At 40.6% G+C, this 27863-nt stretch overlaps 1 protein-coding gene across 4 annotated transcripts in view; it reads left to right on the top strand.

Moving 5' to 3' along the window:
- Positions 1-7436: 7436 nt before the first annotated feature.
- Positions 7437-27863, top strand: part of nedd4l (NEDD4 like E3 ubiquitin protein ligase) — a 48049-nt gene continuing 27622 nt past the window's right edge. For 3 of the 4 annotated variants that reach the window (XM_073477444.1, XM_073477445.1, XM_073477447.1), the window contains exons 1-5: positions 7620-7751; positions 10453-10526; positions 16458-16551; positions 18532-18570; positions 18998-19051. In XM_073477444.1, the coding sequence (XP_073333545.1) occupies positions 7707-7751; positions 10453-10526; positions 16458-16551; positions 18532-18570; positions 18998-19051 (306 nt within the window). In that variant the 5' untranslated portion in view covers positions 7620-7706. Of the gene's footprint in view, positions 7752-10452; positions 10527-16457; positions 16552-18531; positions 18571-18997; positions 19052-27863 lie in introns of all 4 variants that reach the window. The other variant, XM_073477446.1, reaches the window with a different exon arrangement.

Consider the following 27863-nt stretch of genomic DNA (forward strand, 5'->3'; position numbering starts at 1 on the left):
TTTATTACGAGAATAAATTTGCCACGACTCCTTTAACGAGACAGTTCTCACTCTCAACTACAACAAGCCAAAAATACCTCAGTAATAAAAATCCTGTGTCGCCTATTTCTGGATTGTTCCAGCTAAATGCAACACAATTTACTGTAAAATGATTTGCTTTTGAAATTGTACTTCCTCTTTTGACTTGGCTAATCTCTTGACAAAGGTGGCTCTGCCCGGATATGATTGCAGCAGCAGGCATGATGACATCCCAGCTCACCTCCATGTGGTGTCAAATGGAAAGATAGAGTGAACTAGCTGGGTGAAGGTATGTGTGAAATTAAATTACTAGAATTTATTATTAATTTATTATCATGAGTTAATATTAGGGGTCGACCGATATGGCTTTTTTAAGGCCGATACTGATACAGAATATTAGATATCGAGGAGACTGAAAAATGATATTTGTCCCGATATTCATTTGCAGTAATAATTTCATTCTTTGTGACGAAAATTTCGAACAACCAGTGATGGAATGAACCTGAGTACAGTTTACTCAAGTACTGTTCTTAAGTACAATTTTCAGGTACTTGAGTACTTCATACTTTCTCTCCACTACATCTATCTGATACATTTAGCTACTAGTTTCTTTACAGCTTTTGATTCTTCAGTGTTTATAGGCTATTACTTGTGACGAGGATAATGCATCAAAGCCAAATAGCCGTTTTTAACCAAATAATTGGTTAATATAATGTCAATAAAGCGTGCGGGTTCTATTCAAGCCAATTCTAACCCAGAATCATATCATATATGTCATTAGACCCCGATTTTTGGGTGATACAGATGTTAGGTCGAGATATATCAGCCAATAGACACACATTTTTTGCACATAACTCAAATGTGGTTATCAAACAGTTGTGCATTATGGAGGCATATTTTACAGTTGTCTAGAACAACATCAGTGCACTAAAACCGTTAACTTCACTGCACATTTAATAATCATAATAAGTTTTCATATCAGTGCTTTTTAGACGCTTTTTAAAATATACACCAATGCTGCTGTATCTGTGAAAGGCCAATCTCTGCAGATAAATCGGTCACACAGACTCTATTTGTCATATGATATGAGTAATCTCTGTACATGTAGATTGGTACAGAGAATGCTCATATCATAGTGAACTTCCTGTTATATCAAATGAGCCTTTGTTATGTTTTCAGCAGGAGCAACAAAAGCCCAAGGCCAGCGCTACCTCTCTGATCTGATCGAAATGAAATGCACTACTCACAACTGGGCCCTTAAAAGGTGACCAATTCATTATTAATGATAAACAAAAAATTCAAAAAACACAGGCACATGCAATGTGCTCCTTTAAAAAAAACTGGATAAATTTCATGCTTCAATGAGTTTGTGTGACTCAATAATTACACCTACTCCGCATGCAGCGCACAACACTTACTATATAAAGCCTCGCTGCAGGACTGACAGTGGAAAGAGTCAGTAAGCTGCAGGCACCCACGATTGTAATCCAGTATTGAGTTGATCAGCTTGGTTGGCTATAAAGGCACATAGCCTCTCTTCCCCTTCCCCTGACCTGGCTACCTGGCCTGCGGCTGAGGAGCAGATCATGACCATGGCAATCCCGTTATGCACCGGTGACACCCCGGCATCAGCAGTTGCCCACGTATGAGGAAATAACCTGCCGATCTGTCAGCTGTCAAGCTGGGCTTACATCTTCATCTAGAGTTATCACTCTCACTTGTTCTTATTTCAGGTTGTGGGAGTCATTTAACAACTCCACTTCCCTGTAATTTGTCATGGAGGATGTTACATAATGTGTGAATGATTCAGAGTGAAGTTGTTGTAGTAAATTCTTCACAGCTGATATTACTGCTGTTTCTCCTCTAATTTAAATATATGAAGTAGTGCAGTGTGAAGCAGTGTTTGTGGCGACCATAACAGGTATTTTCAGCCCAAACATGATCTTTTCCTAACCCTAACCGAGTGGCTTTTTTTGCCTAAAATCAAACCTAAAGAAACATAAAGTTGCAACATAAAGAAAGGCAAAGTTCAAATTATAACATTAATAGATAGCTCTTTTCTAGACACTCAGGGATGCTTAAACTTATCTGTGGTTTTGCAGAAATGTAGCTACTTTGCCGACATTTATTTTAGCGATTGGGTTGTAACAAACAATGTAATACTTTATAAACTAAACTTTCAAACTTTACTAAACATTTTTTTAATTGTTAAGTTGCAACTGATGTTTATAATACTTTGTAATTTTTTTAAATAATACTGTGTTGTTCATCTATAAACATTATTTGCATGGGAATTTTGGGAAGTTGGGAACTTGGGAAGTTGCTATCTATGATTTTTAAAGCATTTCATTGTTTGTTAACAGTGAATTAACTATTAGCTAAGGTTTAATTAAATATAAATTTAGCATTTATTTTTGAAAGTTTTTATAGTGTTACCTATGATCTGGAAAACTCTCAAAGATGTTCATTTATTAATTAACCATCTATCTCAAACTGTGAAATTATTTAGCATTTTACTGATTAGACCTTTAACTGTGAAAATAAGCATCAATAACAAGGTTGATTTCAATAATATGAAGGCATGCTCCTTCACCAGTCAGTTTGGACTTTATAAGGTAATCTGCTATGTTTGAAGTACAAACATGACATGAAAGGTGCGTAACTGGACTGGACAGTTGCTCCCTGCCTCTGGCTTCATTCACCCCGGTCCTGATGATACAGTCTGCAAGTACAAGTGCGTCTTACCTTCAGCTGACAGGAGCTTTCAGTCTCTCCCTCCGTGTCCTGGTCGTGCTGAGTCCACTGGCGGCTCCCAGAAGAGCGGACTGAACTTGCCGACTTGTGTAACCGGTTTACCGGGGTGAAGGGACGAGGGTACACTCATCACCGGCTGCCAGGAGAAGTCGGAACATCCACCGCCTCTCTGTCTACCTCTGTATCATCCGGAGGAGGGCGGGGCGGAGGAGCACAGACTCCTCCCACCTCCTGTCAAAACCCCGCCCACACCCTGGGCAGTCACGCTGGATGAGTTTGACCTCCAGCTCCAGCAGAGGTTCCTCAAAGTAAAGAGAAAAACAAGGAAAGAGGCCTGGTAGCTTTGGTTCAATTAGCTTTATATAACTTAATTTTACATTTCAATATCTCCGTGTGTGTGTGTGTGTGTGTGTGTGTTTCACTGGGGGATTGGGTGACACATCCAGTGGTTGGGGTTAGAAACTCTCCAGGAAATGAATGACAGTCAATGCAATTTCCTCCTAAAGCAAGTGTGCAGTGGTGGAGGGAGTGTTATTATCCGTCACTTCAGTAAAAGTACTAATACCACACTGTAAAAATACTCCCTTACAAGTAAGAGTATGTGAGTATTATCAGAAAAATGCACTAGTTAAAGTACTCACGACAGAAAAATGACACAGTAAAGAATAAGTATGTATAAGTGATGGAATGTAACTAGAGTAAGTACATTTACTAAAGTATTTCCATTTTTTAGGCTAATATTTACTCACTACATTCAATTGATACCTTTAGTAACTAGTTACTTTGCTGACTACATGCTGCATCAGAGCCCAAAAAGCACCTTTTAAAAGTAATCAATTATATTTACACTTATTCTGATGCTCAGTGATTGCTGATGTAATTACTTAGTAACATTACAGATTAAAAAAACATATTTTAAAACTGTAAATTAGTAGCTTAAATGTTATATGATCGGGAATGTTGCCCAAAACAAAAGACTTTAAGATGTTTCCCTGTGGCGCACTAATACACTTTTCCCCGAACAATGAAATTCTCCTCTCTAAAGGACAACACATGGTCATTCCTGTGCTGCTACCTTAGTGACTTTTACTCGCTCTGCATATGAACAAATATTGTAAAACACGATGTGATGATCAGAACGCCCTGACCTCCTAACGCGGTGTTTAACTGTTCACTGGTTCCTCTCACTGGTTCCTCGTACTGGGAGCTGTAAACATAGTGAGGTCTCCCAGTATTTGACATCCCTCTCTCCCTCCCCTGCCCTCCATAATGTGTCCCTGACTCACTCTCTCTTATTTATGCATTAACATATGCGAGTGAGTTCATCTCTACTTAAACTGTTTGATACATAAAGGATTAATACACACTTTTATGCAGGCTTTAATTCTCTAAAAGGAGAAATAAAATCATATTATAGAGAGTAAGACAAATCCTCTAGAAAGAACGCAGAGCCGTATTTGATTTACAGCAGGTTGTAACCCTGATGTTCCCACCGAGAAGGCAGCATGTACTTAAGTGTGTGTTTCCAAAGCTAGAAGGTAGTGCACGTTTGGCCTTGAATAAACCCTCTCCACAGAAACACAAAGGTTAAGCTTTAAACTATGGAAAGTCATAAAGCTGAATGAATTTTAGATTCCTTCTGGGATCTTTAGGGATCTGTTTCTGTATCCGATCATTGTGTCCAGAACTGAACTTCCTTTTCTCTCATTGTGTTCACTTTATTGGGAAGCCACACCTATAGAGATATTGCAGACACAGACGCAAACACACATATGCATTCAAAGATGTGGCCCTGAGAGACTGAAAATTCCTGGAAAGTGGTAATTGTATGGACAGCAGTGGTGGACTCAGGATGTTTCAGGGGCAGGTGTGAAAAAAATTTAAAAAAAGGGCACCAGCGTGCAGACAGGACAGGGTTTGCTACATTTAAAGTGGTAAAATATAACAAAACATACTGAAATCATCAAAAGTAAAAGTACTCAAATAGAGGAAATTGTATCAGTTGTCATACAATTATTATATGATTGATGCATTAAAGGATAAGTTCACCCAAAAAAGAAAATTCAGTCATTATCTACTCAACCCCATCCAAATGGAAAGCCAGGTTGAGTTTCGTAGTCCACAAAACGTTTGTAGAGCTTCACAGCAAATACGAGTTGCAGCATTCTCCTAAACAACTGAAGCAAATGGGGACAAACAAAGGATAAAAGGCATAAAATAACTCTTTACTGCCCCGAGATCCCAAATTGGTTTTAAAGGCTTTATCTACACCCTTTGTAAAGCTAAAATCCGTACTGCTAAAAGTGTTAGCGGTGTTAATGTTTAAAATCAATTTGGAATCTTGGGGCTTCCAGAGACTTGAATTACGCCAGAGTTCATTTTAACAATTGTACATATTGTTATAATCATCTCTAACAAAGTATTATATTTTATAAGATCATTATGTGTTTTTTTGTGTGTAAAAAACTTAATATGAAAAGAAATTAAAAACTATAGCTGTCAGATAAATGTAGTGCAAAAAGTCAAAAGCACACTGTGGTAGGGTAGTGAGAAAGTACCTCAACCTCAATTTCAGTGATTATTCAGTGAGTTTATCTTTTTCAAAGGAGAGGCTCATGCACTTTTTATGTGTATATAAAGTCTATGATGGGTGACCCTCTCTGGTATATTTGAGGAGAAAAAAAGACAACATATCTTGATTTTTCAGGCTGGCTTATTGATAAATATTCTAATTAATGTCTGTTATAAATAGTTATCTGTAAGCATAGAAAGAGTCTGAGTTGAACGTTCATTCGTACAGAGTGAATGATGGCCTTGTGTCAAGAGTGGCTTGGGAATCTCTGCCCTCCACCCCCACCTCCACCCCTCTTGTCAGCTCTGCTTTAGAAGCAATAATGTTACATAATATGGCCATCTGCTCTTCACATTGATTTAAAAGTCCCATTATGCCACTAACCACGCTGACTGCCAGTGAACATTTGAGCAGGCACACATTTGATGGATGCCCTCTCATAGATGAGTTCAGGAGTGCAGATTTATCTCCCTTTGTATCATTTTCTCTGTCAGTCATGATACACGTTTTCATGTTGGTGGGGTGTGCGTGTGCGCAGCAGTGGATGTGCTGTGTGGTTCTGGTGTGACAGCTTGCATGTCTGTGCTTGCTGCATGCTGGTACTGAGGCACAACCAGCAGTCAGAGGTGGAGGAGGTCCGCCTCTTCCTCAGTGCAACAGTTTACAGCGTGTGACTTCAGCGTGTGTCCATGTGGCGTTTGTTCTCTCTGTCACTGCACATCTGGAATCAGCAGGCTGCAGGGACAAACAGGGACACACCATGAAGCAATCATTGGTATGTAGTGACATCTAGCGGCGCTTTCAGGAACTGGTTTGGATGGAATGTAACTAAGTACATTTACTCAAGTACTGCAATGAAGCACAGTTTTGAGGTACTTGTACTTTACCTGTGTATTGCCATTTTCTGCAGCTTTATACTTCCACTCCACCACATTTTGGAGGCAAATATTGTATTTTTTACTCCACTGCATTAGATAGATAGATAGATAGATAGATAGATAGATAGATAGATAGATAGATAGATAGATAGATAGATAGATAGATAGATAGATAGATAGATGGCTGATGAATGATTGGAATTAAAATAAAAAGAAAGAAAGAAATGATGGAATCTGATGTTTTACATCTTTGCATATGTTTTCTCAGTGTCTTTATGTAGGCTGGTGGATTTTAGTCTAATAGTCTACATAGGTGGCAGTAAAGGACCGGTGATGGTTGTGACAGTGATTTCACTCTGTGGCTAAATGGCACCAGGTTTTGAAAAGCAGTCCTCTGGTCTAGCATTGCTCTCCTATAACACTGTTGGACTCATTATGAAAATCAATAAATTGTAAGTATTTTCTCTTGAGATTAAAATGTTTTCCCTAAAACTACATACTGCACCTTTAAGGTTTAATTTATTTCCAGTAAGCAATGTCTCTAAGCCATTAATCTTGTATTTTCACATTCAGTGGTTTTAACCTCACAATACAAACCCACTTTAGTGCATTTAGTCTTGTTCATTGGTCTATAATTATTGTAATTTGTCACTGGTCAATTGTTTTACATAAAATAAAGAATGATGGGCCACAGAAAGCGAGAGTCAATTCAATTTCCCACGGTGACTACTCTAACTTCTGCCACCGCATCGACCTAAATTCGTGATGCGGATCAGTAGTTTGATCCAATCTGGCTCTTTCTGTGCATGTAGCCTGTGATTGGCTGTGTGTTGCAAGCCCCGCCCCTGACATGAACGCGCTCAGGGCTGAATGGTAATGACCAGCGCGAGTAACCCACCTTCATGAGACTAGTTAGCTGGAAATGGTGACGTTAAATATTATACATATATCTAGAAAAATCCCGAGAGTGTTAATCTGTGTTGCTTTGCGAGATACAGCCTCACACACCCCGAAAAAAGGAGAAAAAAACACACAGAGACGACACACCCCATCTCCACGCCTACTGCATATTTTATTGGTTGTTGGGGAGCTTTGGGGAATTCACGACACCGTTGATTGGTTGACGTCGACAGCAATCACGTCCAATCGGCGCTTGATTGGTTTAGCTGTTAGGAGGAAGTCAAGTGTCAAAACGTTTCGGGGGATAAGCTCGGAGTTGACAAAAGCGATCCGTCTCAGTTGAAACATTTTTGACACAGTTTTCTAAAATTGCCAAGTCGTGTCCTGGACGGACCACGCTGGCGAGGATTAAGTTATTCGGCGGCGAACCGAACCCCCGTGCCCAGCGAAGGACTTGGTCTCTCCGCGGACTTGACCACCACCGCACGGCAGAGAGAGGAAAGTGGGACTTTATTGTTCAAGGCTAGCTAGCTAGCTTTGCCAAGCGGCTTGTTTTTGTGTGTATAGCGTGGACCGCAGGCTATATGGCTGCGACTTACGAGCCAATATATGGACTTTCAGAAGATGAGGTAAGCTTTAATCTCAACAGAGCTTTGTTTCATAGACTGCAGTCCAAAATGGGTGTCTCTCACAGAGGGGTTCAGCTTGAGGCAGCGACGTTAGCCGAGAAGCTAATCAGCCCTCTCCGACGGCAACATTCCGTAGTAATGTTCAGGTAGCTGTCAATTTTACTGCGCCCTGCCTGCGTGTCAATTAGTTCACTCTCCTTAATTTCACCAACAATGGCAACACTTGATATCAGCCGTCATGTTGGACCGAAGCTTAATCGCCTCGCCACGTTACATCCTCTCCCTTAAATGAATGTATGGACGACTTGTAGCTCGACTCGTACCCCAAAGTGCTATTTTGAAACCCAGATATTCAGAGGAGAGATGTTATTAATGTATGGAGGGCTGGGTGGCATTACTAGCATACCACTGTCAGACTTAAACACACACACACACACACAGTCACTGCCTCTTGCCTGTGATCAAAGCGGGTTGATGGTGAGCCGACCACTGAACGAGTTTGAGGACCGAAGCTGCGGAATGAACGTCGATATTCAGTCTTGCGCTGAACTCACATTCAACCTCCATAAAGTCATGTTATATTTCACCCGTTGTTTTGCATGGCAGCACGACTGTCACGAGTCACCACAGAGTGAGTGACAAACAAAATAATTTGCCAACCGAGCAGCTGTCATATCAGCCCAACTACCAATCAGGCATTACTAACACAGTCATAAATAGTAACGGTGGGATTTTTCTGAGGGATGTTCCGGAGCGATGACTAAAAATACTGCTTTCATATGTTCATTCAAGGTTCTGGTGCCTGACTGTTGAATGTCGAGGTTGTCCTCAGCTTTCATCAGGAGGCTCTGAGTCTTTCACCAGCATGCAGGAGAGATTTGCATGTGGTGTTTTTATGCCAAGAACACATACACTACTCAGAATTAGTTAGGGATATTGGGATATTTAGTATATGTTATATCTTCATTTTTATTTTGTGTTTTGTGAATATTTTTGACAATAATGTGACACATTCCATTTGACTTTTATTACATATAAATGCACATGCATATAAGCACCCATATCCAAATATCCCTAACACATTTTGAGTGGTGTATGGCTTTGAAGTAGGGATGCATCATATATATATCAAACTAATAAATTATTGGCCCGATATTGGGAAATTCATATTATAGGATAATTATCAATATCAGTGAAATTCTGGCTGATAAATGGAGCCGATGATATGAAGCCAAAATTGCTTTTTTACTCAACAAGTGCGGCATTTACAAACTCGGATACTGTCCGATGGCTGTATGCACCTTGAAAGTTGCAGGTGTGATCCACCGAGAAACGATGGAACGAGATACGATCTTTTACAGTTTCAGAGGAAGAAAACACAATTTCAATTTGCAACATGTTAAATGATTCGAAGGCAAGCAAAAAGTCAAGTTTTAGCACAACAAATCTTAGTAGAGCTATAGAATATTTTATCATCCACCTTCACATCTTTTCTCTCTGAATATGAGCCTCTCTCACCCTCAGATGTGCATAACTGCAGGTTAGGAACTTATTTTTTAAATGCCAAAATGTGAAATTATCGGTTTATTTTATCTGTATTGTTAGAAATATCCATATCATGGATCTCTAGGATAATGGATAGATATTGCAAAACACACTAAATTCACATTTCTGATGTTTAACATTTCTTATTAAGATCAGCACATGTAATGATAAACTTTATTTCACGGGCTGTGAGCAGTCTAACTGTTTCTGTTTGTTTTTCTTTCTTGAGGAGGTAAACGATTTCACTTTCATAGCTTAGTGGAGCTTTGCTCTGTCTGTCAGTCATTATGGGAGGGGAGGTATGCTTGTAACAAAATTCCACACGCAAACGCTTTGCCAGCTATTGGTTAATGTTCACCATATGACAAACTTAAAATCACATTATGTCATCTCCGCAAATCAAGGTTTTAAGACAATTGTGGGTCTATAAAACATGAAACACTGTGATAATGAGCTAAACGCTCAGTAATGCTACACCCTCTGAACAAGGCCGTGGCCTAAGATAACAGCTCTGGGGCTTTTCCATACACATGTGCTGGCTCAGCTTGAGTCGGTTCCACTCGGCACATCAGCCCAGCGTGGCAGGGATTTGCATTTTCACTACAACAGGGCTACCTGCTCGAAGATGTATCTTTAATTGATGACATGCATGTTTTAAATAGTGGTAACAGAGAGGTTGAAAATGCTCTTTCTCCCTGCAGTGCTATCGAAGAATAGCTGCTAACAAAGCTCTGCTAATTCATGTTTCATGTCCTACAAATTCTTCACAGTTAAAGTCCCCCGTTTTTTAAATTATTTAAAAGCTTTTATTGTGCTTTAAAGAAAAAATACAGGTATGGTTAAAGTAAGATTGATGAGGAAGCTTGCCAGTCTACACATTTTGGATCGTTGTAATGCTTTCTATATGATTTGTCTGCAACATTTCAGTGTAGCTTATGTCATCTGCCAACTTCTAAATGTTGCTATGGCTCACGAGTCAAAGCTTTGCAGATACAACTCACTTCTTTTCTAGGTCAGGGTTATTGACATAAAAGAAGGCAGATTAATGCAGCCAGCAGCTTTTAATGTTTGAAGTGGCATGGTCATGAGGTTATGTGATCATTTTTTTTCCATGACTTGATTAAATGTTTTGATCCATCATCTCTGTCTTCTGCAGCATGAAACGAGAGTGCTGCGGGTTAAGGTCATTGCAGGAATTGATCTGGCGAAGAAAGACATCATCGGAGCCAGGTGAGCATCACTGGGTTTTTTTTTTTAGGACACACTAGGAGATGATGTTATCATCAGGGGTTCTTAGCAGTTACACTGTTATGTCATTTCATCGTTGTGAGGTTGATTACAGCAGGTCACAGCAAGTGCAATGATGAGGCCCACACAGCCTCATCATTGCACTTGCTGTGACCTGCCCCTCTCATATCACATGTTCTGTTAGTTTTATGACTATTTTGCAACACAAAACATTTAAGCAAAGCACTTTCATCAACGCTAATGATTTGTCAGGGATTTTTTATACAGGAAAGGCCAAACATACAGGACCTTTATTTATCACTGCACTTAGCATCCGGCTCTTTGATTTAGAACGCCTCCTTCAGTCTGTCCTTTTGACCTTGTACAGCAGAGTTTCATGCTTTCACTACATTCCTTCTACTTAGAAACACCTTGAACTCCAAGTGTTAATTAATGATTACCTACGTGCCTCTCCTGTCCTCCTCATAACCCACCTCTATAACAGTTTTTCCAGATAAAAGCATTTGACTAATAATTATACATGGCACAAACTTTCTCACATGTAGGAATACTCAGACGTTAAACTTAAACCTTTGAGGGTCTTTCAAAGCGTCAGTTTCATCAAGGAGCCTCTTTTGTCTTGTGTCGTCAGACCTCCTTTCCCCATGTGTGATTCTGTGATGAAGTTTAACTCAACTGTTATCACAACTTTTATGTGACGTTGTGTAATACCTCTCTGGAGATGTATTTGAAGTTTTTTTGCATGGCTGAGCGCTGTGACTTCTACCCTCTGAATTTTAATTACCTACGTCTGTGTACCTGCAGTGCTGGAACGATGTGATCAATTAATAGTACACAGAATGGCCATCAATCACTGCCTACTCGTTATCATTTTGTTTATGCGCTAAACAGGCACTCTAATGAACTTGCTCCTTCCTTGTTTAGACTAAATGCATCATTGTGTCAGGCTAGGGCAGAACTAGAAGGTACTACCTGTTTATTTTGAATGGGCTAGATAAAATGAGTGAACCCATGTATGTTCTTGCTTCATCAGATTAGGGATAGATTGATTGATTGATTGAAATCTTTTTTTTTTTGTTTAATGGCAGCCAGACATAATAAGTGACTTCCAGAACAACTGACTGGTACCAAAACTAACTCTGACAGTGTCTGCGTAGGAGATTTTGGGTGTATTTTCATTTTCAGATATCCTTTATTGGTTCGTTTGGGAAGAAGATTTACTCGGACAGATTTGAGAAACCGATCTTTGTAACAAACTGAATATTATCTTTTGTATTTTATTCTTGTATCCCTAAAGGGTGGTATTTTTTGTAGAGCTGTGTTGTAAAAAGCAGCTTGTTATTAAAAAAGTTTTGAAGAAGAAGAATTTTTGAAAATCTAAAAAACAGCTGAAGGAGCATACAATCAATGATCTGTTGTTCTTTTCAAATCCAGCAATAGTCTAAAAATGTCCTAGCCGTGAGTACTGAAAAAAAGAGAGTGGAATCCATTTAAATCAGGAATTTAGAGAATTGTGACACCCCTACTTCACATTATGTCTTGGGATTTATACATGAAAATCCACATGTAATGCATATGCATGAGAAATGCACTACTGTCGCCCTAGGAACAGGACGCCTCATTGAAGATTGTAATTTATCATTCTTTAACAGCATGCTCATCAGTAACTTCTGCAGGTAAACAACAAGCACGAGAAGGTCCAAGAATAGTCTAGATGAGACGACACCCACTTCGAGCAAAGCTTTACTCATACAATCAGGAATGGATGATTTTGTTCCACCTACAGTTATGAAAAAAACAACAACTGAAATTCTTATTTTTTGAGTGCACTTGGCATCCGGCTGAAATATGACGGGTTTAAGCCTCATTTAAATTTAAACACTGCTCCTACTGTTGTAAATAGTAACGCTTTTGTACATGAGCTATGAGAAAGCCGACATTGTCGGAGACAGAGCCTGGCATGTTTAGCACTGTGTGAATGCTACTCACATGCCAGAGTGCATGTGTTCGCATCCTGATGCCCTGCTGGCAGGACAGTTCAGCCTGGCTCAGGAGAAATCTGAACTGTAATGAAGAAACACTGAATGAGGTCTCGATGTGTGGATAGCTACCACAGGAGACAGTGCTGACTTGGCAGACTGTCACTTCATAAGTTGCTCAAACAGTGCTGGCTTGTTCTTTTCTTCTTTTTGCTCCAAACCTGTTCCTGTTCCCGCTGTATTCTTTAATACAGCGGGTTTGTTCTATTGTGTTCTGCTCTCCGGACTAAACGAAACACACCTAGGCTTTGTTTTTGTTGCTCTTGTGAGGTGTTGATAGAAACTCGAGGAATTCACATCCAGTCAAACAAAAAGTGGACCAGGCTACTGTTAAATCAAGCAGCCCATGCTAGCTTTCATCTTCCTGGTGTTGACCTGAAGTAGCCTGGCTCCCTCAGCAGGATTTTGTTGATAGAGGGAAGGAGACAAGAAGGAGTCTCAGTGCAATCAAGATACAGAAGGCCCATTGTTTCTGTTTAGTCACAGAACTGCACAAACACACAATTAGAGGCTGTGGGGTTCTGGGAGACATTAATTAGCAATCAAGCAAAAGCAGTTTTGCTTGGGGTATTTTGCAGCTCATTTTTTAATATTTCCCCTTCCTTCTGCCTTTTTCCTCGGTTCCCTCTCAGCTGCTCTGGTAAAATCAATGTAAGGCTGAGCTCCAACTGGCAGGCCAAATCTAATTTTGGGTACATCCATACTGGAATTAGAGGGGTGCTTGTATCAATCCTGGATGGCCAAAAAAAATCCCATGGAAACTGATTATGGCAAATCAGATTTAAAACACATTCGTAGATGTTTTGAAATGCAAGTCAAATCAAATTTCAAACCTTGTGTGTTAAGTCTTGCCACTGCAATCAAAATGTAATTTGCTACACAGGAAATGCTACATGTCTCACCCAGAGAATGGGGAGAAAGAACGATTAACTTCTTTAGTGTCATCTGGAAAGATTGAAAGCTCTAATGCAGCTAGATATTGTGTCATTGTGAAGAATTAGACGATGCCTCTCTTCCTCATGTAGCCTGCAGCTTGGTTTTGTACAAACAGGCATCTGTTATATTATGTGTACACATTGACAGAAGTTAGCTCAGGACACGCAGTAGACGAGCAGAAGAGGACAGAGAAGTTAAACTTTATGGTAGGGCTGCACGATATTGGGGAAAAAAACAACATTGTGATGTTTTGGTTTTCTGCTATATATGAAAAAATATAGGAATTATCACCAGATAACACGAATAGCTCTATTTAAAAATAATTAATCATTCAAGAATAATTGGGGTGATTTTGTAGGGGGGTCCATTTTGTCAAACAACCAAAGTAGGCTCTGTTTTATTTGATAAATTGATCAAGAAGGATTGTTATTGGTGGTTCGCTGTGAATGCAGAGCCTGCATGTCACTCACATCACCAGCAGCAAAATTTTACTACTTCATAGTAGGACTACAGCTAACGATTTTTTTTTTCATTGTTGCTTAATGTCATTGTCGACTATTTTTTTGATTAATTGAGAAGTTGTTTGGCCAATAAAATATATAAACATGTAATATGAAAAATGTTGGAACAGTGTTCCCCCGCGAAAACGTTTTCTTCCAAACCCAAAGATATTCAGTTGAATATCATGGTGGAAAAAAGAAGCCAGAAAATATGTACTTTAAAGAAGCTGGAATCAGAGAATTGTGAGTTTTTTTCTTAAAAACTTACTCAAAGTGATTAATTAATTATCAAAACTGTTGGTGATTAATTTAATAGCTGACAACTACAACTACTTCATGGTTATCTTTGACATGTCTGAATTAGTCCATCAGATTGGATAGATGTATCATTTAACAATCAGAATCAGCGTCAATGGCCAAGTTTGTGTACACATACAAGGAATTCGACTTGTTTTAAGATGTTCTCAAAGTATACTGCTCACAGTTCCAAGAACAATTTACTGGAAGATAGAAACGGAAAACTGAAAACAAGGACAACAAACATTTAAGGAGTTTTTCAAACATTTTCCAGCTCAAATGTGAGAATTTGCTGTTTGACTGTTCTTACATGGCTGTGAAATGAGCGGTTTTGGACTGTTGGTCAGACAAAACAAGACATTTGATGACGTTATTTTGGGCTTTATTTTTAAAATGTTTTCTAACAGGAGCAAACAATTAATATACAAATCAATAAAGACAAATTTAAAAATGAAAACAGTTCAACATTGTACACAAGTTCAACATTGTATTGCAGTCTGAATTTGGATATCTTCATTGGATATGAAAATACTTAAATGCTCTGTGAATAGCATACATGATATGCTTTGTTGGGATCAGACTTCTCCCGCTGTGTTTAGATCTCAGCAGGAGTGAGCCAGGTTAAACAGCATGACTTACCTTGGTGCACTTGAGCACAGTCTGTCTCATTTCACGTATCCATCGAGAGCGGTCTCTCTAGTGATGGTTGTCATTTCTGATTCCTGATATGAAAGGGTTAAAGGCAAGTACAATACAGAATATGTGTAAGAACCCCTCAGCCTCCATGTTTGTTTATGTCGACAGTGCCACCTCTTAACATACTTCCTGCTTCATGTGATACAGGAATACATATATATATATATATATATATATATATATGTAAATATAATAGGAACAAGTCGCAAATCACGTTTGTAAAAGCATTTTGTTATCCAGATTTTATTTTAACGTTACATGTTTCATGTCGGAATCTCCGCCGTCAACGCACAGAGACTTGTGAGAAGTTTTCTTCAAAGAGAGGTTTTGGAAAGGTTATAACCTGACACTGTACCTTGTGTTGCCCACTGGGACTGAGATCAGTAGAGTAATTGGTCTACCTGGTGAATAGCGTGGCTCTGCCCCACTGTCCAGAACTCACTGGAGATTTCTACGCTGTCAGCACCTTCAAATAAACCAATTGGCTGTTTTTAAATAGCAGGCACATACACTCTGCTTACTATTTGCACCACACACCTCAAAATGCAGTTTCTATTTTTAGCCATCTGCTTTGTCAGTAAGACATTATAGCCTTATCTTACAATAACCAAATGCAAGCAGTTTTTTTCTGCTTTGCTGTTTGTGGCAGACTCAGGTTTCAGGTCTGGAAACAAGCAATGTGTTAGAGTGTAGTTTAGCAGTATGGGCTCTGGCACCTGCGGTCAGGTAATATGAGGTTTGGCATACTGTGCTGTCCTACGGTATGTTTTTAAAAAAAAAAAAAAAACATTATATGGATCCCTAATTCCTTTCAAGACCAACAAAACTCTTCTGTTTTCATTCTGTTAAGGGCCATGGTAGCTTATGATAATGATGATGAAAAATCGTGTAATACAGTTAACCATGATATTGTGAAATCATGATATTATCAGAGACGGTTGTCTTACCATGAGAATCTCTTACAGTTGCAGTCCTGCGTGTCTATCAGTGAACTGAGAGCAATGAAAACATTGAATCAAATTCCTTGTTTGAGTACACACACTGCCAATTCTGAGTATCAAAATCTGTAAAGTACTTAAAGTTGCCACTCAATGCTTGGCTAGATTTATACTTTTTAGTCAGATAATACCTTATTTAAGACATAATTGTGTTTGTTTTGTTTATACTGTTTTGACTTATCTTAAATGGAAAAAGAAGAATGCAACTTATCTTCCCAAATGAAAAAATACTGTTTTGGTGTCAGTACTGAAATGAATGCAATCCTTCAGCAATCCTTCAGCAATCCCATTATATTTGAAATATTAGCGGGTACGTACTCATAAGATTGTAGGGAACAGATTTGTACCTGTGAATCTGCCTGAGCTGTTACAAAGTGAGAACTGTGAAAGGCACAAGATCTCTTAATTGTCTCTAATTTTTCTTCATTCCTGTTTTGCTTGTTGCAGCGATCCTTACGTCAAACTTTCTCTCTATGTTGCGGATGAAAACAGAGAGCTTGCCTTAGTCCAAACAAAAACCATTAAAAAGGTAGGTAAGAAGGTAAGAACGGACTTTAATGCTTATATCTGTGGTGTGCTGTTGCTCCCTCCCTTGTCCTGCACAGACCTTTGGCTCATAGTTTCAGACTTGGTGAACTCTCATGGCCTCTCCTGACACAGTATTCTCCTCCCACACCTGCACCTGCATTTACTGTACACCCTCTTAAATGTGGCTCTGTTCACTCTCCTTTTAAGTCACCGATTTTAGATCACCTTCTCATGCCACCCCCACCTTTGCACCATTTTTCTTTTGAATCATGGCAATCATCTCATGTTGAGAGCCACAGGAAAACACCAGAAGGCGGTGCTTCCTTTCCTTCTCAGTGGAGTGTAGATGGAGACAAGCTCTTTTCCCCCAGTGGCCTATTTTGGGGAGGAAATCTGTTCTCAGCAGGGGGAGCTATTACTTGCTATAAATGTAAACTCCATTCAGAGGATATTTTAATGTCAAAGTAGGCTGTGACATTGAACCAAATGTCCATATATTCATTGCTCACATTGTGGGTTTCTCTGGGCTATATGGTTTAAAATAAAGTCATAATACACATGCAGAACATATAATGCATGTTATTAACTGGCTATGATTTATTAAAATGGATAATAATATAAGCCTGACTCTGCAAGCAGCTTCTCATTTGTTTTTAAATTCACCTTTTCAGGTTAGTTCAGGTTAGCATCATGTAGCTGCTGGCCAACCCTCTGCTGGAGTCAGGCTGCAGCTCAGGCCTCCACGCAGGCAGACATATGCTGCCAGTGGCCATGGTTGCCTTATTGGATATAAATAGCTGACAATGCACTGCTATGTGGAGCAGAAAAGGAAGCATCGCTGCTCGGCTTCTCTGTGGGCTGTATGTGTCTTTAAGTGGGACACCTTTGATGGCATCTTTGTTGTTGGAGCTAAGAGTTTGGCTTGTGGCAAGATGGAATAAAAAGTGATGTCTAATATGACAAGAAAATGAAGAACCACTCTGCGACTAACATCAGTAAAAGAAGCTGCACTGAGCTTAAACAAAGATATTTGGCATACTATTCAGTAAATTTTCATGATTTGATCAAGAAGAATTTGTCAGATGTTAGTTAAATTGGCCTTTTGTCAAAGGGCAGTGGGTTCATTTGTTATTCTGCTTCGTCAGCAGATGTTTTAACTGACGTGCTATTTTATCGCTGCCGTAAAATGTTGCAAAGTGTTTATTAATCAGAGCGACCTGTGAAATTAAGGCTTCATTGACAATCTAGTGTTTAAGTCATTTCAATCACCAAAGGAATTTTAATGAGATGTGTCACATAGTTCTCAGTCCAATAAAGCATCAAATGTGTGAGACAGAAGGAGAGAGCCTGTGCATCCACACGCTGAGCTGACCCATCCAGAAAGTGGGTGAAAATCCTCATGGCTGTTAATCTTAGGGACTAACGCCAATCACCGGGACATGTTAGAGCTACAAACTTGCTCTAACGGTGTAAGAGGATCATTGACGCACAAGTCGGAGCCTAATTTCTCACTTGGGCTCTGTTCTCTCACTACCAGTTGGATGGGTTTCATACATCTGTTCTGTTTTCTGTGCAAACAGATGATGTTGTTCAGTGTGCTTTAATACATGGTTAAAGCAACAAATCTAACTTCCTGGAGAAAGATGCTCGATTGTTGAGTCTAATCCCCTGATCGTCAAACACTGACGTTTGGGTCAGACGTCAACCCAACTGACATATTTTATGTCATAGAACAAAATGTGAAAATATCTTAAGCATGTGTTAGCCACGGGCCTTATTTCAGACATTTAACTCAAAGCCCGTTGACTTTGAGACGAGGGAACTGGAATTGCAAAAATGCTAACTTATTTCTGGGTTTTAGGACTCATTCCTGCAGCACTCTATTTGAGGACCTGGGGATGAGACTCAACAATAGACAGTCTTTCTCCAGGAAGTAACATTTTGCTTCCTTGATTAACTGATAGTCTAACCACGTCTGTGCTTTGTGTTTCAGACCCTCAATCCCAAATGGAACGAGGAATTCTACTTCAGAGTGAGTTGATTATGTGCCCCTTTCTTCTTAGTATCCTCCACTACATTGGTCTGTTATTGCCTTTGTTTACTCTCGAGTAGTAGTGTTAGAGTTGTTAATCTTTGGTTGCTGTTTAACTGAGAGCTGAGCCCCACCTCTGCTGCCACTGTAATCAAGCAGACCATATTAGACTTTGGAAGCTTAGCCACATGTGTACAATTATTCCCCGCTGATGACTTATAAAAGAATGAAAGTTCAGTCCTGTGTTATAACATTTAGAAGATTTACTATCTTGTAGCTGCAGTATTTGTGTATTGTTTGGATACAAAAACAAGCAGGCAGTCTGTAAAGTGTTTGTTTGCATGTACATCTGCACTGGTTTTGCATGCCACGTAACCATTGGATGACTGCTGTATTTATCTCCCCTGTTATTTTGTTGCCAACGCAGGTGTGTCCACAGAATCACAGGCTACTCTTTGAGGTGTTTGATGAAAACAGATTGGTAAGATTCACATTTTGTAACCTCTTACCTTTCCCTCGCTCTGTTGCTTGTATCACACATTATTTTTAGTTTGTCATGTCTGTCAGCAGCTGATTTATTTATTTCCACCCACCGAGATTGTCATGCCTCTTTTAGTTTGAATGCAATTTTTTTGTACTTGGTGCAAATTGATAGTAGGCTTTCCAGTTGCACTGTCTTTTAAGTTTAAGTCTCAATTATCTCATGAAATCAATGTGATGATAATAAAACGGTTATTGCTGCATACTTTTCCAAGACATTTTCCCAAAATAGCACTGCTTTCGTTTCACCCCATTAACAACCTGGAATGTATTGTGTTGACTTTATCTGAACCCTCATGTCTTCACAATCTTCTTCCTGTGAACTCTTGTACATATTGTTAGATTTGATATTGCAGTGTTTCACACTGTGGGCTCAGTCAAAAGAAATGTATTGCGGTACACGTGGAAGAGACGTGAGCAGAAGCTGCAGTGTACATCTTGTTTATCTGCTAGTTTCATTGCTCTGCTTTGAGGCTGTACTCCATTAACAACTACTACATTCCTCTTATGTCAAGTTTCTCAGATTTCTCCCGCAGACGAGCACGCTAGCTCCCTCGACTTGTGAAGTTAAGCCTGTTGTAGGCCCTCAGTTGCCATGACAACTAGATTAAATGCCTGCACAATGTCAAGAGTTGCAGCAATTAAAAACAGCGGGTCTTAATAGCCTTAATGATCAATTCACTAATTCACAGTTGTGTATAACCTTGGCGAACTACCTTCGGAGGAGACAGAGGCGAGTGAAGTGGTTATTGACGTAATGAAGACAATGTTCTGTGGAAGAAGTGCGAGCCTTCCTTGAAAAGAGTTTAGGAATGCAATGATGTTTGTTCCTATTGACTTCTCAGTAACTCTTGGATCTGTATCTATGAGTTTGATTTATAACAAAACAAACGGAGGATGCAGCCCATCATAGTATTGATGTTCTTGGCCTGATAAGGCACATTCTGTCTGAGTCTAACAGATTCAGGGCTACTGCTTTTGTACATTGAGGACTGACGTGGGAGGCTGGAAGATTTTAGCTTGTGGAGTGTTTTTTTTTAATAACGCCACGTTTTCTTGTCTTCCTGATAACTTAATCTGTGCAGAAAGTCACTCATGCAGTCAGTTAAAGCTGTATGTTTCATGTATTGTTAAACCCAACACAATGTTGGTATGTGTTGTGTGTTTCCTACACGGCCGTGCAGAGGGGATTCACTGGCACTCAGCCTACAAACAAAAGGGCAGCTCTAATTTTTACTCCAGTACAGTGGGAGCTCTCTGTTGCCGTATAGAAGAGGATAACACAAGAAAGCACGGCAGAGGCAGCCTCAAGCCTGGTCATCTCCTTATATGTCTGAAGAGGTGCTTTTCTGTCTATCTCTAGGTGCATGCCAAGCCAGCTCCTCCACCACTGGCCAGCATTTCTTTGAAGAGGCTGCTTGTGCTCTTGCATCCATTAATTTTATGGTTTATTTGTCAGAAGAGATGAAAAGTTAGACTAAACTCAGTGCTGTAGCACACATGAGAGATTGTGGTTCACTTCTGTGTACTAAATGTTGACTAATATCGGTGCCTACAAAATAAAGAAGAACTACATATGAGACTTACAGTTAACATGGAACATAAATAAAGAATAGGCCTACAGTACAGTGTACTGTGCTTTGTTTGAAGCAGGCATGTTATGTCATTTGGCAAGCTGGGCTAGCTGCCATTGGACCACACATTGGCATTTTGTTTCTTTTATACAGAACACTCTCCATAACATTTCACACACACATTTATTGACTGTGCCTAACACTGTAGGCAGTGTGTCAGCACCAAGTGTAACCGGCTGCCAAGCCACGAATTGTCTTTGCTCTACAGTCTTTTCCTTTTGTCTGTTTGTCTGCCTCCAGTCAATATCGCCTGTCTCCTTGATCCCCTCTTGTCCACAATGGAGAATTCTCTTCTTTTTTGTTTTTCCCATTCCCACTGTGGTGCACCACCAGTGGTTTGGCCGTCAACTTGTTTACAGCTTGCCTTTTTAAAGCAGATAAGGTGACGCACTGAGGGCTAAACCATGGGTCGAACCAGTCAGAAGTTGGAGCAGATTTTTGGATGATACACTTCTGAAAGGCCAGATTAGCATTGGACTTTGTCAGTTCTGTGCATGGGGGCAGGCAGCTCCCCTGCTAACTCTGGCCTCAGGGCAAAGTAGCCTGAAACCTCCATTTTCTCATGCTGATCCACTGGTGAATCATTGCTGCCTAGCAGCATAAAGAACGCTCTCATGAATGTACAGTATGTTGTGAAACTGTCTCTTTTCCCTGTACTGTAGCCAAGTAGTATATTACAACCATCATAATTTGTGTGCCTAATTTCAGCATTGCAGGCGAGGATCACAGCTGAGTTGTATCTTGGGCGGCTTTTGGATGCAAACAGAGTGGGCCTATAAAACCACCAGACAGACAAGTGTTTGGCTGTGTATGGAGAGAGCGTAGCCTATTCCGTTTGGAGAATACTTGGATATCTCTCTCCAGAGAGGATTGTGCTTTGCCGTATCAAAGCTGCAATCTGTCAGATATCCTGTCTTCACTCTGACTGCTGCCTTTTTTTCTGGTCCATTTTTAGCAACAACTTCCTTATGTTTTTTTTCTTAATGTTTCCAAGCTACAAGAAGTAACAGCTTTATTTGTCCTCCAGATTGTTAGTCTACATTTGTACTCTGTGACCAGTTTACCTGTTGAAAAAGGATATGGATGTCGTATTGAGTGTTTGTATACAAGAGATTTATGGATCAGTTTCTCAAATCATTTCTTCTTGCTCTTCTCTTGCTCCCTACCTTTCTTCTCCAGGATAATCAGTAACTACAGAAAGGGTGATATTATGTGCATTAGTCATGACTGTTAAGGAAGCGAGAGTGTAGAGGTCACATTTAACAGTGATGTTTTAAGATAAGAGATGATGGTGTTTTGAGGAAGATATTAAGTACTCCTACAAGAAACTGAGCTATGCTTAGATACCGAAATAGCAGTTTAAGATAAAGGAATGAAGCAGTAGATTATGTGTAAACGAAGAAGTAACTTGTTGTGGTTAAAAAATACTAAACTGGGTGTACATAGGAGTGAGCACATTGATGAGAGGTGTAGAGATAGGGAAATGGGCGGGGGTTTGAGAGAGATCATGTGAATGGAGGGAAAGGGATGGATGGTGATAAGTTGGATGTGTTTGGGGAGGAAGGTTGGCACTTGAGGGCAGCATGGGGTTGTAACAGGAGGTGTTAGGGCCATTGGTGGTCACATGACTGACAGGCAACCCACTGTCACCTCGGAAACCAGGAGCGCCGGCCACTCTTATCCAATCATGTCAGGAATGCTGGCCGTCACTCGGCTCAGGGGCTATTTCTGCTGTCTGTCGCTAGTGCTTGGTTGTGCTAAGAGTCTGGCATACAGGGATCCTTCTTTTTTTTCTTCTTTTCTTTCCCCCTCACCCTTCCTCTCTTTAGCCTCCACTCTGTCATTCCTGTGAGTGCGTAGTGTAAAGTTGTCAGCTCTTTCGCAGTGGCAGTCTAGTTTTGTTGGTGTAATTTCTTTCCTCAGTTTACTGTGGGAAGGAAAGTTGTGGAAGAGACTAGGAGTTGGTGGGAGGGAGGGTGGGGGGGTGAGAGGGAGGGAGTGGAAGAAAAAAAAAAGAGGGGATCAGTCATCTAGCCAGCCAAAGGAGAGAAGTGGGCGACACTTAGAGACCGAGACTGGAGCCAGAGGAGAGAACCAAACAGCCAGTCAGAGCAAAAGTGAGGGGGAACAGAAGCTGTGGGACGAGAGGTGAAAATGGCACAACGTCTGCGTTTGTACTTTGGCTCAGGCCGCAGTAACACAGCCCCGGAGATCCTGGAAGGAGACTCCGAGGAGCAGCAGGGAGACATGGATGTGGTCACACCGCTCCGCATGCAGCCTCCTCCGGTATCGAGGCCTTCTCAGGAGCCAGTCCCACCGAGAGCTTTTGGTTCGCGGTCGGAGCCTTCGCTTAAACGCAGCTCCTCCATGTTCATACCTCAGCTCGCCGCCTACACTGAGCCACGGCCCACGAAAAGCTCCTCCATGCACATCTCCCTCCAGCGCTCCAATGGATCAAGTAATGGAGATGCCCGTGGTCATGCCGATGATGTCCCACCGCCCTGTTATACTCCTCCAGGACCTGCACCTGCATATACCGAACAGATCGGAGAAGATGTTCCGAGACATCCGCCTCCTCCGTACGACAGCCCAGAGTCTTTAAATTCACAAACTTTTCTGACAGAGCCGGACCTGCCCAAACGCAGGGTCTTTAGCATTGGTTCCAATGGCCATACTGTTTATAGCAGAGGCCAACCTGGTATCACTGTTGGTGGTATTTGTATCCAGAGAAACTCTCCTGATGGTTCTGACATCCAGCATTTCAGAATCCTCCCGTATGGTGGTACTGGCTGGTCTGTCCAGCAGCCGAGCTTGGACCAGTCCGCTGTTGTTAATGGTGGAACACAGAGACTTGTGTTTCAGCTCCAGCAAAATCAGAACCAGGATCAGAGCCAGGGCAGGCAACAAGCTGCTGCATCCCCAGAAGAATGCACAGATGTTGGATTTGCCAGAATGGTGCGTTACCCAAGAATTCGATTGGAGAGAAGCTCGTCTCATCAGAGGCTGCTGCTGGAGAATCAACACCAGAAAACTGGTACTGATAGCCAAGCTATAGAGGAGAACCAAACAGATATGGAAACAAGAAACAGATCTAATGGCTGTACTTTCAAAATCAGTGGGGAGACTTCAAGAAGGCAGCCTCATTTCAAGATATATTTCACCCCAGGCGGAGGTGGAGATCAGGATGTGAGTCTTGGCAATGATTCGACAAGGAATAATCCCAAGGTAAATAATTGGAAAAACTTTAGCAGGATTGTTGGGTGGATTGGTGAAAAAGATTTTGCAAATGTTGTTATAACAATGAGATTAGCGTTGTTTTTGTTTTCATGATAGATAAATTAATTTGAGAATGAATAGTAAATGGCCACAACAAATAGTGGATGGATCATCTCGCTCATATGACATTTAGTTGAACACATGATAGCATGTAGTGAAGCCAGAAGAAGGGGGGCATCTAGGAGGAACATGGACATAACAAATGAGAATCAGGGTAAAAAGTCGAGCCTGCCTGTCTAAATTATACAGACTTTGTGAATTTTTTAAGTATTTCACATCAAATTTGCATAGTTCCTCGTATTTTACTTATTTCAGTTGCTGAATCCACCCCAGACGAGCAGAAATCCGTATGGTGCAGGAAGAGGGTGGTGACATTCTGGGAAGTGAAAAGCACAGACATCGTTGCTGAACTAAATCACACACACTGGCTCTCTTTCACTTCACGACCACAGGAATTTGAATTTTTTACGCACATCGGCCAGTCATGAAAGGAAAACAGGAACAGGGATGGATCCCTTCTTTCCCAATGCACTTGTCGCCTTCTGCTTCACAGAAATGTGACACTTAAGTTTGGTAATACCCTTAACTGCAGCCAGTGCTCTTTGAGAGTTGGCTGTTTCTATCTTTAGTCTGTTTCGAGCACGGTTGTTGATTTTGAGAGCGGGCAGGCGGCGTGTCTTCTTTGGCTCGAGGCTGGTATGGATCCGTATCCCTGCAGCTGCTGCATGAGTGATTAAGACCTAAGACATCGTTATGGCCCAAACGATGATCAGGAAGTTTGACAAGCTATCAGTGTCCTGAAGCCTTGAGTCTTTTGATGTTGCTGTCTGAACTCCATGAATGTATAGCTCAAGCTTTGGAAGCAAAACAAATCTTGAGAGTTTGACTTTTATAATCCATTCACCATTCACAAGCCTCCTCTTAAATCACTTTAGATATCAGACTTTTTAGCAGCAGTATGTTCTGTACCTCGCTTTTAAAAAATGTGGACAATAAACAGAAACTTCAAGATGCAGCTTCAAATTACAGCATTAAACCTTATTGTAGATATTTAAATTATGGGTCTGTCATTGACTATATAAGGATTACTCCCAGTAGTTTCCTATGAAGGGTCTGCTGCCAGCGGTCATCAGGGATTGCCTAAAACAGATGCTTAAATATTGTGCTCGCCTGCTACTTTTACAATGTATACAACCTGGATATTTACACCTGAAAATGAAGCACTGTTATGATGTCTTGTCACACGTTGTAAGTATACCAGGCTTTACAAGTAATTGTTACTTTTCAGATTGATTTTTGAAGGCTACAGCTACACTACCACTACTTTCTGCTTTCCCCATCTGTTTAATTATTTCATGAGTCATGGCCACTGTACTATACTGATGAATGATAATGGCTCAAATTGTACTCTGTGGTGTACTTGACTTTCTAGTACTGCTATGAAGCAGCTTTTTATGAGTCGTTCCTCGAATTGGTTGCCTCGTGCATGAGGATGCACATGTAAGCACGTACACAGTCCTGACAATTATTCCACATTATTCCACTGATCTTTAGGTGATAGTGAGGTGCCAAGATACACAACATTGCACCGGTGAAGGCATGTTAACTGCTAGCAAATTAATATGGATGTAAAGTATGGTGTGGCTCAGCCTGCATTTTTTTGTCCAAACCAGAGTGAGTTAGACAAAGGTGAAACTGAGTCCTATCAAATTCGACAGCCGTTCTTTTTAGGTTCAAACCCCACTTGAGCCCGGCATTGTCAATGTAAGTGAGTCTGTGAGTTTGTGTAACCCTGTCTTGCAGTTGTTACTATGGTTACAACTTGCCTGTTAACCTTGATTAAAGACATTTACAGTGTAGATGACTGTGAAAAGGCAATGTTCTAGGCACATCACATCCACATAAAATGAAAAAGGTATGCATATTTCAGATGTCATTGACATGACCAATGAATTGGTGAATTCAGGCGTCATTTCTAAGTTTTTGTCTTAACCCAGCCCCCTGGGACAGGGATCCATGCTCTTATGTTTAATAATGCAGGTTTTAAAATATTCAAAAAACGTTGTGCAAGTGTCTCATGCGGAAGGAAGTGCATTCAGCAGTTTGTTGGACCACAAGGATTCACACAATGCCAAAGTCAGTAACGCTGAATGTTAACATAACTTTTGTTTACAAAAACAACTCTGCAATGTGCCCACAAGGATATCTGCATTATGCTAAAAATTGCTTAACCTTGAACCCAAATGTTATGGTGTATGATTTGGAAAACTATTTCTGGTTTTGGATCTACAATCTCAACATATTTTTAGTCAGAGTTTTGACAGCACTTAGGCCACACTTGAATGCATTTTTCACACCTTCTCCTTTCCTTTTCTAAAGACACATGGTGTTGTGTTACCCAAGGGCTTCCTGTTTCTCATGCAACAAGGAAATCCTCATTTAGACCATAATGACAGGTCTTCCCCAACTGCTCGCCTGGAGTTGGAGTGCCCCTTTTTAAAGCCCTGCATGATGGGATACTACAAGTGTGTGTGTGCCAGCTAGACTATCTGTAGACAGCTATGCCACCGTGCCATGGCCTTGTTACAGCCCTGCCTGGACGCTCACCCCCAGTTGCCATTCACAAAGAGTTCTTTCAGGCCACTGGGTTTGCTATATTTACCTGAGACGGGATTGTGGATGGATGTTTATTTTGGTCCAGTAGCATGTGAGAGGAATTGATATTGCTATTGTTGTAAAGGGCTTTTCTCTGTCAGCTCTGATCTCTCAGAGGTGCACGGCATTGTAATTCAGTTGTGTCAGCACAAAGACTGTTGAGTAGGTGAGACAACCTTTTCACACTTCACTGCCAGTCTGGACCTGTTCCAAGCTGCTCTATATCATAAACTCTCAGTCTGCTACCACCTCTTCATGCATAGCAGATAAGTGCAGCCACCATTAGCAATGCCCATTGTTATTATTCCCTCTTGTGGCATCAAGACATGTTGATAGATTTGGTTTTATTTGTTCAGGTACATTATGCATGAATGGAATTTCATTGGTGGTGCTTACATCTTTGAAGAACACCATTTTAAAAAATCAGCAGGTGTGAATCTTTGGTGTGAGCACCACAAATGGAATTGCATTCCCCTCCATTGTTTGAGTAGTGGCAGAAATCAGAGAAACAAATATGTAAAATCCAAAACTCTCAGCATACAGAGAGATGTATGTGTAAGCGTTTTGTGATTTGGTTGAAGTGGCCCATTTGTGTTTTTTCTTTTACTGGATATGAAACAACAAAGAGCTGTTACGATATCAGATCTGTACTCCATGATTATTGTGGCCAGAAACAATCATAATAATTGTTATCGCAATATCTACCTGCAATACGGGTAAAGTGTCTCTCTCTTGTCCACCATCTCCTGCAACATGATTTTGTGTGGCAGTAGCAACCACAAATTATGGTAGTAGTTAGCTAGTTACAGCCCATTCTTATTCTGTTTCATATTACGGCGGTGGCAACCAGTGCTTAAGGTGTAGCAGCACTGCCTACTATGAGAAAGCAAGTATATTCTGATACATTACAATATCATTTTAATCTAATTTTGCAATCTTAGGCAGTACCCTTATAGACATGTATACACATGTTAAACATAGTTAAACATATGACATCGGTCAAACAGATAATACAGTAATACATTTCACAATATGACCCCACAATATGAAGTTGTTGTGTAAGAAGAGCTACTAACTTTTTTTGAAGCTAGCTGCTAGATAACAGGCCTTCATCTGCCTCATGCCTCTTTAACTCATCGTCCCTCCTCCTCCTCTGGGTCATCGATGGCACCCTCCCTCCCACTCTGA

Source organism: Pagrus major, chromosome 12 (assembly GCF_040436345.1).
Source record: "Pagrus major chromosome 12, Pma_NU_1.0".
Classification (NCBI taxonomy): Eukaryota; Metazoa; Chordata; class Actinopteri; order Spariformes; family Sparidae; genus Pagrus; species Pagrus major.